At 37.2% G+C, this 14,121-nt stretch overlaps 4 protein-coding genes and 1 non-coding gene across 5 annotated transcripts; 2 read left to right on the forward strand and 3 right to left on the reverse strand.

Moving 5' to 3' along the window:
• Positions 4,155–5,980, reverse strand: LOC18776365 (thioredoxin-like 1-2, chloroplastic). The gene is made up of 4 exons (XM_007209389.2): positions 5,437–5,980; positions 5,125–5,307; positions 4,821–4,985; positions 4,155–4,715 (listed from the first exon to the last, which is right to left on the reverse strand). The coding sequence occupies exons 1-4, from the start codon at positions 5,674–5,676 to the stop codon at positions 4,458–4,460; spliced, it is 846 nt and encodes a 281-aa protein (XP_007209451.1). The 5' UTR covers positions 5,677–5,980; the 3' UTR covers positions 4,155–4,457.
• On the reverse strand, positions 7,879–9,460 carry LOC18776307 (photosynthetic NDH subunit of subcomplex B 4, chloroplastic). The gene is made up of 6 exons (XM_007209582.2): positions 9,240–9,460; positions 9,094–9,138; positions 8,810–8,972; positions 8,632–8,687; positions 8,295–8,366; positions 7,879–8,132 (listed from the first exon to the last, which is right to left on the reverse strand). Exons 1-6 carry the CDS (start codon positions 9,345–9,347, stop codon positions 8,004–8,006), a joined length of 573 nt encoding a protein of 190 aa, XP_007209644.1. The 5' UTR covers positions 9,348–9,460; the 3' UTR covers positions 7,879–8,003.
• Positions 9,542–9,615, forward strand: TRNAI-AAU. Its single transcript has one exon. It is a non-coding gene; the product is annotated as a tRNA-Ile (tRNA).
• Positions 9,693–11,354, forward strand: LOC18776490 (uncharacterized endoplasmic reticulum membrane protein C16E8.02). The gene is made up of 4 exons (XM_007209563.2): positions 9,693–10,217; positions 10,702–10,764; positions 10,909–10,980; positions 11,063–11,354. Exons 1-4 carry the CDS (start codon positions 9,879–9,881, stop codon positions 11,177–11,179), a joined length of 591 nt encoding a protein of 196 aa, XP_007209625.1. The 5' UTR covers positions 9,693–9,878; the 3' UTR covers positions 11,180–11,354.
• On the reverse strand, positions 11,254–13,088 carry LOC18776474 (pentatricopeptide repeat-containing protein At4g21065). Its single transcript, XM_007210120.2, has one exon. It carries the CDS (start codon positions 12,876–12,878, stop codon positions 11,484–11,486), a length of 1,395 nt encoding a protein of 464 aa, XP_007210182.2. The 5' UTR covers positions 12,879–13,088; the 3' UTR covers positions 11,254–11,483.

Genomic DNA, 14,121 nt, shown 5'->3' on the forward strand with positions numbered 1-14,121 from the left:
GCCCACCCGTTAAAAAATTCTTAATTCCGCCCTTGGATGTAGCGAAGCGGAAAAGTTTACATAACCTTCTAATTTTATAAAATTTAATTTATAATAATAGTAGTTGCTGATAAATCATACAGATAGTCAATCCTCTCCATTGACTCTATTACCTAGAGAGGCAAACTATACGAAAAAAGAAAAGGTATATATAGATTATTCTTTGTTAAAAACTTTCGGTGTTAATTCAGGAAAAGTAAGGGAAAAGACGTGAGCAATCCACATCCAGTGTACTTGGTGATCATGGATTACTTACTATATTTAGTTTCTAATTACTTGTTTGTTTGCGCGCGGTAAAGTTAACAAACATATACAAAAGTGAAAACAAGCCGCCCGAATTCAAGGAATGATATGCAAAGAGGTCTGAATGAAAATAGTTGGCATGCGGTTGGAAAGTTGATTAGTTTGTCTGTCAAACCGCTATTAAAGACATTAGAGATGATGATAATCGAAGTTTAATTTCTAGACAACTCTTCAGTCTTCTCGGCGGCGCCTCTCTTGTCTTGCTAAAGCTGCTTTATGGGGAGATAGATACCAATGCCATTAGTCAGATGTGTAAGACTGAAAATATGGGAATGGATAATACTAAGGGTGCACCTCCTTGTGTATATCCTAGTGATTTATGAATTTCATCATGCATATGTTATAATCGAAATCATTCGTATTTTAAAGATCATCTCTGTAATCGATTAAATTTGAGAGTGTTTACTCATTCATATGTATTAACTAAACGGTTTTAACGGGACATGTTGGGAATACATTCCTCAGTTTTAGTTGGGCAGAATACAACTACCAATATGGTGTCAGTTGGATTGACTTAAGTTTTCAATGTGCTTCTAATTCCAAGTAGTCATGAGTTCAAATCCTCATTATACCCGTGTGTGTGAGTTTCCTTCCTTCCATTCATAACATTGGCAAAAGACAAAAAGCTAGGTACAACTCGTATTCATTCTGGATCTCGGCTCAAGTCATATTTCATTCCGTGGTACAAAAATTGTGCTACCTTAACAGTACTTATCAAAGGCCCAAGTCTGGATCTCGGATAATTCGTTCTGAAGGCCCTTTGGATTGTTAGGAGCTACCAGGCCTTGGCCCATTTACTTGGTTCCTCAGTTGTGCCTAGACTTTGAGCCTCTGGCCCATTTTAACCTGACCCATTACCAATTTCTGCCGTGCCGTTACATTACAAATCGACGGTCCTTATCAAAGTGCGGCCTTTATGTTGTGCCCTAATTTGCTGTACCCAAACTATATATATATATGATCACTATAGATCAAAACCCTAACTCAGAAGTCTAGAACCCTCTCCTCTTCTGCACCCTCCTCCTTGTATGCCGTTTCTCACCTGCCACTTTGAGTATGAGATTCATAGCCAATTCTCAGTATTGCGAAGCATTCTCATCTTGTATTGTTTTGATCTCTGTGTTTGTTTTCATTGTTTAAGGCTAGTATGAAGAAGTATGCCTACCCATGCCTGTGATGGTGTTAAATATACTTTGAGATTAATTTCTATGAAACAAATTTACTCTGAGGCATGAGGCTTTATGATTACTGCACTGTTTCTGTTCTTGTTCTCTGAATTTTTTCTGAATTGTTGATTTTGTTATGTAGCTGAAGAAAACTTTGGAGTTGGGTTTAGCCCAAAACCCTGGTCAAGCAAATTTATTGCCTGGTTTTGCTGAAATTTCTTATCTTTAGTTGTTATGCCGGAAAGTTTGGATTTTTACTATGCAAACTTGTTTATGCAAGTGAAGGTTTTGATAATAAGAATGAGAATTGTTTGTGTTTGGGATTGCAAGTGACGATAAAACAGACAGGGACATCTGCACTCTTCGGAGGGTGATGACTTAGTCTAATGGGAATCTCTCTGATGCATTTTCAACATTTTTGCACTGCACTGGATTTGTATTCTTGTGTAATTGTTTGCTAATGTTGGTTTCATAAATTTGAGTTGTGCTGGTAGGAACGTTGGTGGTAATTTGTTTTGATTTTGTTTAAATCATTATGCCATTTGATCTGATGTTGTGTGTGTCTAAGTTTTGTTGTTTTGAACTTATTTGTGCAAGTGACGATAAACAGACAGGGACATCAGAACTCCTTTGGGAGGATGGTGATTTGTCAATGGGAATCTCTCTGATGCACAACATTATTTCAGTTGAATGATTTTATATTCTTGAAATTAAAACTTTTGCCAATGATGCAGTTAAAATGCACGTATTAGCAGAGATAATTATGATGATATATGCTATTGTCACTACCTCTGAGGCAAACTCTCTGTTTTCCGTTTGAAAATCTGATTTCTCTTTGCTTGTTTGAAACATTTGTGGTTCATAAGTTCAAATGTCATGATCTTTTTAGTGTAAGAATTGGTTTTGAGAAAAACAGAGCCTAATGATTGCAACAAAAGAACGGAGATTTGAAGGGTGCTTTTGTGGAAGCTTAACATAGTATTGGGCTCCAAAAGCGCCTCATGAAATAATCGTTCACGCTGGATAGTATATGAAGGCTTTCACACTATTTAATGTCTGTTGTTTGGTCCTTGCTCCTTGGTTTTGTTTTTGAAGTGTTGTATAAACAACAACTGAATTTTTGTGTTCAATTATCAAATCTAAGCAGCATCATATAAAGTTTTCACAATCCGCTGATGTCAGTGATTGTTTGAAGAAGAGCTGATCATCCATGTTCCCCATTTGATACCTCCTATAAGCACCCAAAGAACGTTTTTGGACACTCGGTCTCGGACTTAGAAAGGAGATTTTATTGACAAACTTCTCTTAAAATGACTTAAATTCACTAATTTCTAAGCTTAGTGAAAATGATTAAGATTGAGAAGAATGTGAAATGACTGAACTTCATTAATCTATAAGCAATGACATAATTCTCATGTGTTTTAGAATGTAGATGGGTTTCGACCAAAAGAAGAAGAAGAATGTCAATAGGTTCTTGTGGGCATTCTTGCAGCCCATTCTTCATGAACTGGATTACCTGGAGCCCAAGGCTAACCAGGCCAAGTGGGTTATTGTTTCCTAAGCCTAGAAAGAGTTCCAAGAATTTATGATTAGGTAAATGCTTCGATTTAAGTTGATGTTTGCAAGTGTACCAACTAATTGAATTCTAAATTTACATATTGAGTTGCACTGGTCATTTTTAATTCTACTTTCTTGTCTGCAAGAACCCTCCTACCCTAAACCCTGTTCCTCCCGTGTAATCTTGTATCTGTCTTCATATCAATGAATCTACTCTGTTTGAAAAAAAAAAAAAAAAAAAGAATTCTAAAATGAGAATTAGATGATATGGGCTGGATTAATAATTTTAAATGCGTACTACATTTAAAATACAACAATTAAACTGACACATGCCACATCTTATCCGATAATTTTATCCACCTTTGAAATTAAAACCACCCCTTTATCCAATAACATGGAAGTGGAAACTGGAAACCGTGTTGGAATGGATAGCCTGGTTTCTGCTAGATATTTCCTAGTATGTAGCCAGCGTAGCCGTAGGGATGGTGCCCAACCCACTTCCCTGGGACCCACGCAGAGTTGGATTCTTGGTAATCCACGTCAGTGCCACCGGTATGTGACCCCACTGACCAGCAAAAAGTATTATTTGGTTCCCTATTTAGTTTTGTCTGAATGCCATTTCTGTTGGTACAAAGTATATGACTAAGTTTACACTGCAAATAAACAATTCAAAAAGGAAAAATGATTTTTTCATGTGCAACGTTTATTCAACTTTTGGGAAATATATTACTATATTGGAAATTGGGGGACAAGATGTTGAAAACAATACAAACTTCGGAAAAGCCAAGTCCAGAGTCTCCTCTAGAAAAAGCCAAGTCCAGAGTCTCCTCTAGAAAAAGCCAAGTCCTATCAAAATCCAACCTTTGAGTTGAGTTTTCAAAAGCAATGAAGTTTAGCTATTGTCAATATTCAAGGGTGGCCACAAATGACCAACTGCCTAATTTGATGACCCATATGATTATAATTTAATTTAATTTTTGATTACTTAGCTGTAAATTATTGACTAAAATCTTAAAGTTTGGAACTCGGAAACAGATCATTCCCAGGACCCACTCAAGATTGATGGATTATTGCCAATACACATCTTGGAAAAACAAAGCATTGCCCATGTATTTGTAGGTGAACGGAAGGGCTTTGGACAAATGCAAAATTGTTCTAGGTACCAAATACATAACTCCATATTCTACCATAAGCGAATTGGAAGAAATAACAAGCTTGATCTGATTAAAAATCATTAATCAGATCACAATATCCAATCTAATAATAAGATTAACCAAACTTGCAGGGCTCAATGTAAAAAAAGCCAGAGCCCCTGCTTATGGAAAACCCAAAAAATTAAATATGTACAACACCACCACCAAGTAGGAATTGTCCTAGAGATAGAGAACTGCTTTAAGCTTTCACCATGGAACTTTCTTCTTGAAGCCCTATATTATGGCTTGCATTGCTCCAAACACCAGCCATATCTATAATTTCTGTGACTAGATCCTCCACTCTTTCTTCCTTGATGGAAGGTGATGATGATGTTGTTGATAATTCACCTATTGAAGCTAACTTTAACATCTCAGATTCATCTAAACCTTTTGCTGGGCCCCCAAGATTACAACGGCCAGTCCCATGTTTTGCCATTGCATCTTTGAATTTCTTAATCTGTCAAATAAGAATTTTAACTTAGTATTTTGATCCACAAACACATCTGCTAAATGCGTTGATATTGAAACTTAAGAAAGAAGATTGATTTAGGGAAATACTTACAGTGGCATTGGTGCAGCTGAAGCTACATACACGACCTTCTGCACCTTTGTAGAACCTAAAGAATGGCAGCACATGAATGTTGAGGGCATGACACATAGTCTTGAGCTCCTCATAGTTAACTTTAAGAAAAATTGCATCTGGGTTCAATTCAGCCAGCTGACAGATCTGTGAAAATGGATAATTGTTGGTTAAAAAATTTCACAAAATAAATTAGATTGCTATAATTTCGAGGTGGGTTTTCTCTATATAGAATATATGATTTGGTAATTTGGTCTCTAGAACATAAACTGAAAATAAAGCATACCTTGGGATGGAGAGCTCTGCAACCTCCACAACCAGGTGAGTAGAAGTCAACTACAACCAATCTATCTCCAGCGTTCTTCAAGGAATCAACAAGCTCTTGAGCAGAATGGATCTCCACCATGTTGGGATGAAGGGTCTTCTCCCACCATTTCATAGCTCGGCTTACACAGATAGATGCTTGGGCCTGAAACCAGATATGAACTATTATGTGTTGAAGGCCAAAAGAATAATGCAGTATGGAAACACAAAAATCTACAAATGCCAAAAGCCAAAAGCCAAAATAGAGAAAGGAAAAAAAGAAAACTTTACATACATGAACAGAGAAATTGCTTGGCGTTTTGACCTTCCAATTCTCAAAACCCTTTTGATCTGAGACAATAATGGGTTTGCCCAAGAAATCACAACTCAACACAGGAAAAGCTCTTGAATTTGAATCCTTATATTGTGAAGAATTGAAGGGGGGACAAAACTTATAATCCCCTTTGGATTTGGAGCCAAGTGTAATCTCATCCAACACAGAAATATAGAAACCACTCTGTGATGAGAATGCCATCGCTAGGTTAAATCAGACACCTTTTCTGAGAGCAGGAAACAAGAAAAACCCACTTCAACCTTTCCAACTTTCTGAATCAAAATGGTTGGAATATGGCTGAAAAGAGATCCCTTGCAATAAAACCTTGAACAAGATTTATGCTTTTCAACAAAAAGTGCAAGCTTTGAACAAAAAGGTGTGATGTTTTTGACAAGTAACCTATCTAATTGTGGCTTGAGAGAGAGAGAGGTGCCTTTGTTCTTTGAAAACTTCGGAGAGGGAGAGGAGAGGAGAGGAGAGGAGGAGGAGGAGGAAGAAGAAAGAAATGGGTATTTAGAAAAGGAAAAAGGGTAGGTGGGGTCTTTCTGATTAGGATTTTACTCTTATCCACATTTTATTTTCCCCTTTATAATTTGGATAAATGACACTGAATTTTAGCTCTGTCTTGAATGTTGACGTGTATATCCTCTTACCGGAATTAAAGATTGATTTGTGTTATATTTTGGGGTTTTTTTCCTTCTTTCTTTGTAATTTTGGGTTGAGTTTTGGAATTTGAGCTGGCCATGTTTTAAACAATTTGCTATATTATTACCGGTAAATGTTTCTGTTGTGTATTTTCAATGGAATATTCCCCGTGAAATTATGAAAAGCGGATAAAACGCGTAGCTGACTGTGTCTGCCTCTTCGAATTTTGGATAAGATGACGAATCCTTTATCTCTTTTTACACTGCACGGAAAGAGTAAAATCGCTCTTGTTTATTTGACTTTTTCTTTTTTCCAAATGCTATTTTGGTAAATAAAAGTCTTATATATATATATATATAATTTCAAGTATTTTCTGATGAAAATTTTCGTTTTTATAAAGAGTTTTGAGAGAAATAGGATTTATGTATAGTTTTCTTAATACAGGATTTATATATAGTTAAACAACAGGTAAAAGTCCTAATTACAAGAAGCAAACCATGCAAGGGGGATGAATTTTACTATTATAAGGAAAGCTATTACCAAGAGCGCCAAAGCTGCTTTGTTTTTTTCTTCTCTCCTATCAATCTCACCTTAATAAACAAATAACCATGAGATGCTCTGTGCTAAGTGCCCTGATTAGGCCTTAACAAATGACAATTCGCAGCATCTAACATCCACATGGTCATTAAAATATTACACACAAAAAAAAAACACATCCACGGCAAACACACTATGGACATGAGAATTTCAAACGCAGAAGATATTTTTCCCATTAATAATCATGAGTGATGAGTCATGGTACAAGGAACCTAATCCAAAACAAAACAAAAAAAAAAAAAAATAGAATCCAAGTTCAAGTAGATCCAAAACTCTGCACTTCACTCAATGGAAGTCTCTTAGAACGTAAGTCAGTTGTTTTTTTTTTAATCTTTGTTTTGGTGAAATAAGCCAGTTGTTGGATGAAGAGACTATTGATTTTAAATTGGATTGAAAGAGAACAGAAATAAAGTACATAATGGACTCAAATTCATCTTCCATCATCTAATGGATAAATATTATAAGATTGCAAAAACAACTTGAGATTCCAAAATTAGTGCGCTTCATGTTAATATGTGGTGCATTTGATAAATCAGAAATGCCACCGAAAGCAGTTATAGATTAAGAGATAATATGTCCGTCCCTTTGCATCCGTATTCGAATTCTTCTGCTCATAAATTAGAGTAGTTTATGAAATGCCACCGAGCAGCAATAAATGTAGCTTATATCTAAATGTATAGGACCAAAACCACCCACATTCATTTTATGATTTAATATTATGGAAGCGTTATGCATGCAAGTGCGCCTTTTCTCTGGATGAAATGGCATGACAGTGAGAGCACCTGGGCTTCTATTCTAGATGATGGATAATGATAAAGCTTGGTTACATGTGCATGGTATCTGTATATTAGCACACAGATTTTGGACCAATTTTTCTGGTCCTTAAAGAAGGCCCATAGGTTTGGATTTTGGAACACTGGTTTGCCACAAAACCAAGGCGGAGGTATCTTCCAGAACAAGTCCATGAGTTTCGGAACAGCTTTCCTTGTGTCTCTTTTGGTCTACCTAACAAAGAAATAAGAGCCACAACAATGCAATCATGCAGCATTGTTCTCCATAACCTCAATAATCATTCAATTTACCAACTTGTCTCTTTTTCTTTTTTTTCCCTTCTTTTGTTAGTTTGTTGCAGAACTAACTGCAAATATAAAAAACAAAAGATTAAAAAGATTAATTCAAACATTCAAAGGTTTGAATTAATATGTAGTATATATATATGCAAATTACAACAACGTCTGGATGTTTGAAGGGGTGGAAGAACAGTGAAAGAATATTAAACAATCATTTCACTTGACAAGCTCCTCCTCCTTACCAGCCTCTTCCAACTCTCTCAAGCTTCCAACCTTCTGCTCTATCTCCTCAATCAGCTCCTCCCTCCACAACTCTGCTCTTGCAGATTCTTCAATGTCTGCTTGCTGCATCACCAACCATTAATTATACCTCAATCAGATTTTTAAGTTGCTGGCCAACTACAATTGATATAGGAGGAGGTTTCTATACATATGGAGATACTGTTTGAAGTTACATATAAAGTGGGACCCAGAAGTGCATGGAAAATAATGAACTTAATTAAGTACCTTCTCATAAATCCAATGTCCAGTACCATCACCTCCATCTTTTCTGTACGTTTCTGAATCATAGTATGGATCCTGAAACATTCTCCAACATTTCAGAATGCTCTCTAAACTAAGCTAATGAAAATATTACAATTAATGTAATAAACTAAAAACAATGTTATGTCTCGTTTACATTTCTTAATGATTCATTTGTTTTATTAATCTAAAAAATTCCTGGTAGAAGAAGATATTTTGCTAACGAAAAAGCTTTCAATGCTGCCCGATATCATACAAATTCACAAAAACTACAAGTGTCCACAGAAAAGAATGAAGTGAGACTAAATGTAGCTACTTATACCTTCATGGAACCAAAGAATAAGCATCCCCAACAAGTGAACATGATGTAAAAAGTATCTACAAATAGGAAAGGGAGGGGTCAAACAAAAAATCTGTCACAATTTTCATGCACCCTAATCCATCACAGAGTACATAGAAAAACTAATCCAAAAAAAAAACCTTAGGAAAGGTGTACTTACAGACGTTCTTTATGGATTCATCACTGAGATGCACAATAGATTTGTGGGTTATAAGGTCTCTTTGGCCTTCTATGTGTTCAACTAGAACTGCCATCAAAGGCCAATCTGGGAAGGCATTTGTTTTGCATAAAGAGGCTCTTTTGCTATTCTTCCCAACTACAAGCTATTGAACAAAATATAAGACATGAAGTTAATGCAGTAAATGGTTTAACATATTCATGATTCTGTTTTTTGCTAATCAAGAAACCAATAAAGGAAGAGAGATTCACAAACTGCTTAATTACCTGCTTGGCCCCACTGAAAAGTTCAGAGCTTGAAGACTGCCTAAGCTGAAAAAGAAGGGCACTCTAAGCATTTCCATGTACCATTTTAAACATAACAAGAAAAGCAGCAAAAAAAAGTCATTAACAAGGGAAGGTTGAATTTTTACCAATCTGGTACATGAGCTCGTGTGAGTCATGTCCAATTTAGCTGTTTGGAGAGAGGAGCTGTGAATATGTGGACTGATAATGGTGAAGCCCATGATAGCTTCTGCCATTGTCTCCAATGAGTTGAAAAAAAATGCAGTTGTAAATTGAAGTGTGAGAATTTAGGCTGCAGTTTTTGTTTTGTTTTTCGTTGGATTGGAGGGAAAGTGGATAAGAGAATCATTTGCGTCCACCCTTCTATCACCCTATGAAACATTTAAAATCTAATACTACAAATATAATATTTAGAGAAAGTTTACCAACTGGCCTATTAGCTCAGCTGGTTAGAGCGTCGTGCTAATAACGCGAAGGTCGCAGGTTCGAGACCTGCATGGGCCATTTTTTTAATCTTTATCCTTTTTTTAATCCTTTTTGTTTTTGTTTTTTTAAATATAAAATTTTTAATGTTCAACTTTAAAGAAAAGAAACCAATAGCCAACATAATAATCAATCACAATCAAGGTAAGTTCAGAGCTTTCGATGTGCTATTAGGCTCTTGTTTTCTACGAATTCTGTCTACTTCTTCGTCCTCTTATACACACTTTGTTTTATTTTCCTTATCTCTTTTTCTCGGAAAATCTGTCTTCTTTCCAAGAAATTTTATGGGGAGGACTGGGTTGTTTGATCTTGAAAGGCACTTCGCCTTCTACGGCGCATACCACAGCAACCCAGTTAACATTTTGATACACACTGTGTTTGTGTGGCCGATATTGTTCACCTCTCTGGTTCTTTTGTACTTCACACCTTCTCTGTACACTTTCCCAGCTGGGCTCAGTCATGGTTTTCTGTTGAATTTTGGGTTTGTTTTCACTGTGATCTATGCCTTGTTTTACGTCTGCTTGGATAAGAAAGCTGGGTCTTTGGCTGCTTTGCTCTGTGTTCTCTGTTGGGTTGGAGCCAGTTTGCTTGCTGCTCGCCTTGGATTTTCTTTGGCATGGAAGGTAAGCTTCTCTGTTTTAGCTTATGTCTTTTTTGTTGATGATATCATTTTGTGGGAAACCACAAAGATAACAAATTGGAGATAATTTTAAATTTCAGTATTTCCTGATTGTAATTCTAAGCATCAAAATGGCACTTGGATGGTTAAGTTTCCTCTCTTGTTGCTTAAGTTTACTTAGGGTTAGGAATTCTGATTAGATGAATTTGAGGAACCACACGGCACTTGGATGAACTCTGCCCAAAGATTGAAACTTTAAATTAGAAATTTGGGCAATAGCATTTTCCAATTGGTATTGCAGGTCTTTTGAGGTTGAAACACCAATTACAGGGTCTTTGCAATTTATAAGTTGAGCTATTGATTCGTTTTGCCATTCATCAGTTGAACAACTGTTCATCTGTCTATCCATGCGCAGAAATTTACAATGCATTCTAAGAGTTATATGTTGAAAACTGAAATCCTAATTGTTTGATGAAATACTTATTCAGGTTGTACTGGCTGCTCAGTTGTTCTGTTGGACTGGACAGTTCATAGGCCATGGGGTGTTTGAGGTGACTAATTTTGGGCCTTTGAAACTTTATGCCTTGTTCCCATGTTCCTAACGTAGTATACATTTCCCTGTAATATTTTCATTAGTGAAAATGAGCGGAATTTATATATATATATATATATCTCATGATAATTTTTCGTTTTAGAAACGAGCACCAGCTCTTTTGGACAACCTCGTTCAAGCATTTCTAATGGCGCCTTTCTTCGTGCTGCTTGAGGTACGTCCTTAAATCCCATCTAGATTGGAGATGGCTTCTCTATGTGATGATGAGTGAGTCTTGTTTCTGTTTCATCGTGCAGGTTCTTCAAACAGCGTTCGGCTATGAACCTTATCCCGGGTTTCATGCAAGTGTGAAAGAAAAGATAGACGCCAACCTCAAAGAGTGGTGCGAGAAGAAACAGAAGAAAATCTCTTAGTGTAGATCAGCCACATGAGACTGTACTAGTGTAGTTTAGCCTCCAGCAAAGAATGAGATGAATGTACTGGTCTGTATCCATATCTATCAAGTACACAAACTTTAGATGGAAATCTATAAATAAAATTTCCCGACTTGAGCCGGAACTGAGCAATATAGTTATCCATTTGAAATGATCTCTGAGCTCTAAATTGCCCAAGTAAGCCTCCCAAGTAGCAGTATATTACACAGGCGACAACTTTCAACTATAGTAATTGCTGTATCTATTTCTTCATAACGGGCTTCAGTTGAGTCCATTTCAAACCTCATATCATATGAGAATATGCTCCAACCAGGCTATTACCAGGCTCTGGTTTTTGAACTCCCCTGTCCTTCATTGATTTCCTCACACTCATAACTTCGTTCCATCGGCCCACGCTTGCATACATGTTAGCCAGAAGAACATAGTCGCTGCTTTGACCTTGATCTGGTTCCAGCTCCAAAAGATGGCTCCTCACCTTTTCCCCAAGCTCAACGTCACCGTGCACCTGACATGCTGCCAACAATGCCCTCCATACAATGGCATTACACTCCATTGGCATGCTCCTGATTAAATTGTAGGCCTCCTCCACATACCCAGCTCGCCCCAACATATCAACCATGCATCCATAGTGCTTCATTGTTGGTTGAATATGATACTCTTTGCTCATAACATCAAAATATCTTCTTCCTTCATCAACCATCCCTCCATGACTACAAGCACACAAAACTCCCAAGAAAGTAACACCATCTGGTATCTCAAGCTTTTCCTCCAACATTTTCGAGAACAATTCCAAAGCATCGTCCTCATGGCCATGCGTTGCAAGCCCCAGAATTATCGTGTTCCATGACACTATGTTCTTCCCTTCCATCTTACTGAATGTCTCATATGCTTCTTCAAAAGCTCCACACTTTGCATACATGTCGATGAGCGAATTAGACACCGTCACAATATCGCCAAGATTCACTTGATCAATACAAGAATGAACCCACCTCCCAAAATCTAATGCCCCCAGTGTAGAACATGCCGAGAGGGTCACAACCACGGTGGCCTCATCAGGCTCTACGCCGCTCTGTAGCAGTCGTAAGAACAAGTCAAGTGCTTCCTTGCACTTTCCACAATTGACATGACTATCAATGATAGTGTTCCAAGCCACTAAATCTGGACTAGGTATTTCTTCAAACAGTTTGGTTGCAGTTTGGTCATCCCGCAACACACCGTAGATATGAATAAGAGTGTTCCTTACAAACACATGAGACTCTAGCCCAAGTTTCAGAGTGGCACAATGCATCTGTTTGCCCAACAAATATGAACCCAATTGCCCACAAGCTTTGAGCAAGAAGGAGAGTGTGAAATTGTCAGCCACCTCTCCTTTCTCTTGCATTCTCTTATAAAACTCAAATGCCTTTTCAGGCTTCCTGGTTTTTCCAAACCCCCTAATCATAGTATTCCATAGAAACCCATCTGGGTTTTCAATGCTGCTGAAAACCGAGGCCGCATAGTTCATGTCTCCACGCTCCGAAACCGCGCAAAAAGATATGATCTTTCCAAGAACAAAGGGGTTTTGATCGACCCCATTACGGATGATATGGCCATGGGTTTGCTTTACCTCTTTCATGGTGGTGCACTGCTTGAAAAAGGACATAACCTTGTGCACCTTTTGAAATATGGCGTCACGCATTTTATGTTTTGGTTGGGGCCTCTGTATTCTCGGGGCTTCAACTTGTAATGGGCAATTTTCACTTTCCCCTTTTCGGGCTCCTCTGAAAATTGTCTCAGCCGAGAAAGGAAAAAAATGAAGAGAGAAAAGTCTTTTGGGTGTGTGTCTTACGCAAGTGGTTTACCTTTTCTTTGTTTGTTTGGGTGAATTCTTTTGGTTTGGACTCAAAAAGAAAGTATAGTTTTGCCAAATGTAAATTTCAACCTGCAATGTGGTTGCCTTTATATTTGAAAACAATAAGTAGGTTTTGCCTTTATACTTAACCAATGCCAAATGAGTTTATTTGGTGGCACAAACAGGATTTGCTCGTGTGTGTTGTTGGGCCAAAGCCGAAAGACAAAAGAAAGCAACTCATCTAGATTAATGCTTGCGGTTTTCCTGAAAATTACAAGGACAACATTGTTCTTGATGCTCACAATAGAAGGGTTAAGTTTTTGAAATTAAGGGTAAGGTTAACTTGTACAGAACAAAATAGATTACACATGTTCTCTTCAATGTAGTACCTCCAAGCAACACAGATGCAAATTTGGAATTTGCTGGAAATAAACAATTTCTAAGATTTTTTTTAAAAAGGATTAAATAGTAACAACCATAATTTCAGCTTGTCCATGGCATTAGATAAATTTGGACACATAGTTCATCAAATAATCTCACAACGATTCATTCATTTAGGTGATAGTACAGAAGGGAAGCTTCCTCTTCTCTGTCTGCACAAGTCACTGAGCCTACAACTTTCTTTTTGGTAATTACAACTCCACAAGTCCTTGCTTGTAATAACCTACCTCATCAAAATATTCACAAAACCTCTCATTCTGCGGCCTACGACAATGTTCATGTGTGATCTAAGATTTATATTTGTTATCTGAAAAAAAGACTTGTTATTAAGATTTATATTTGTTATCTTCATGGTGTAGGCTTGCTAATGCTCTAAGTCGGTTTTCATCCCACATGAACCAAAGCTTTTTCACATGATCAACGTCAAAGTGGTTTAGTACCAACAACTCAGACACTGAGAGGAAAGCCTTTACGGCCATTTCAAATTTTGAAAGAGTCTTGTTGAAGGCTTCGAGAGCTTTATGGAAAGCTGATTCAGCTTCACGGGACTCTCAACTTCCTCACGTTTTAGTACTAGTTTTTGGTGGGCTTCCAACGTGTTAGTTTTTAGTACTAATTATGTCTCCGGATCATAACATAATTATACAAA

The sequence above is a fragment of the Prunus persica genome, chromosome G5 (assembly GCF_000346465.2).
Source record: "Prunus persica cultivar Lovell chromosome G5, Prunus_persica_NCBIv2, whole genome shotgun sequence".
Lineage (NCBI taxonomy): Eukaryota > Viridiplantae > Streptophyta > Magnoliopsida > Rosales > Rosaceae > Prunus > Prunus persica.

Coding starts and splice junctions, on each gene's coding strand:
- LOC18776365 (XM_007209389.2), bottom strand. CDS start 5,676: ATGGCATTCTCATCACAGAGTGGTTTCTATATTTCTGTGTTGGATGAG. Junction 5,308..5,436: donor CAAGCAATTTCTCTGTTCAT/GTATGTAAAGTT, acceptor ATCTGGTTTCAG/GCCCAAGCATCTATCTGTGT. Junction 4,986..5,124: donor GCAGAGCTCTCCATCCCAAG/GTATGCTTTATT, acceptor CCATTTTCACAG/ATCTGTCAGCTGGCTGAATT.
- LOC18776307 (XM_007209582.2), bottom strand. CDS start 9,347: ATGGCAGAAGCTATCATGGGCTTCACCATTATCAGTCCACATATTCAC. Junction 9,139..9,239: donor CGAGCTCATGTACCAGATTG/GTAAAAATTCAA, acceptor CTTCTTTTTCAG/CTTAGGCAGTCTTCAAGCTC. Junction 8,688..8,809: donor TGAATCCATAAAGAACGTCT/GTAAGTACACCT, acceptor TCCTATTTGTAG/ATACTTTTTACATCATGTTC.
- LOC18776490 (XM_007209563.2), top strand. CDS start 9,879: ATGGGGAGGACTGGGTTGTTTGATCTTGAAAGGCACTTCGCCTTCTAC. Junction 10,765..10,908: donor TAGGCCATGGGGTGTTTGAG/GTGACTAATTTT, acceptor TTTTCGTTTTAG/AAACGAGCACCAGCTCTTTT. Junction 10,981..11,062: donor CTTTCTTCGTGCTGCTTGAG/GTACGTCCTTAA, acceptor TTCATCGTGCAG/GTTCTTCAAACAGCGTTCGG.
- LOC18776474 (XM_007210120.2), bottom strand. CDS start 12,878: ATGCGTGACGCCATATTTCAAAAGGTGCACAAGGTTATGTCCTTTTTC.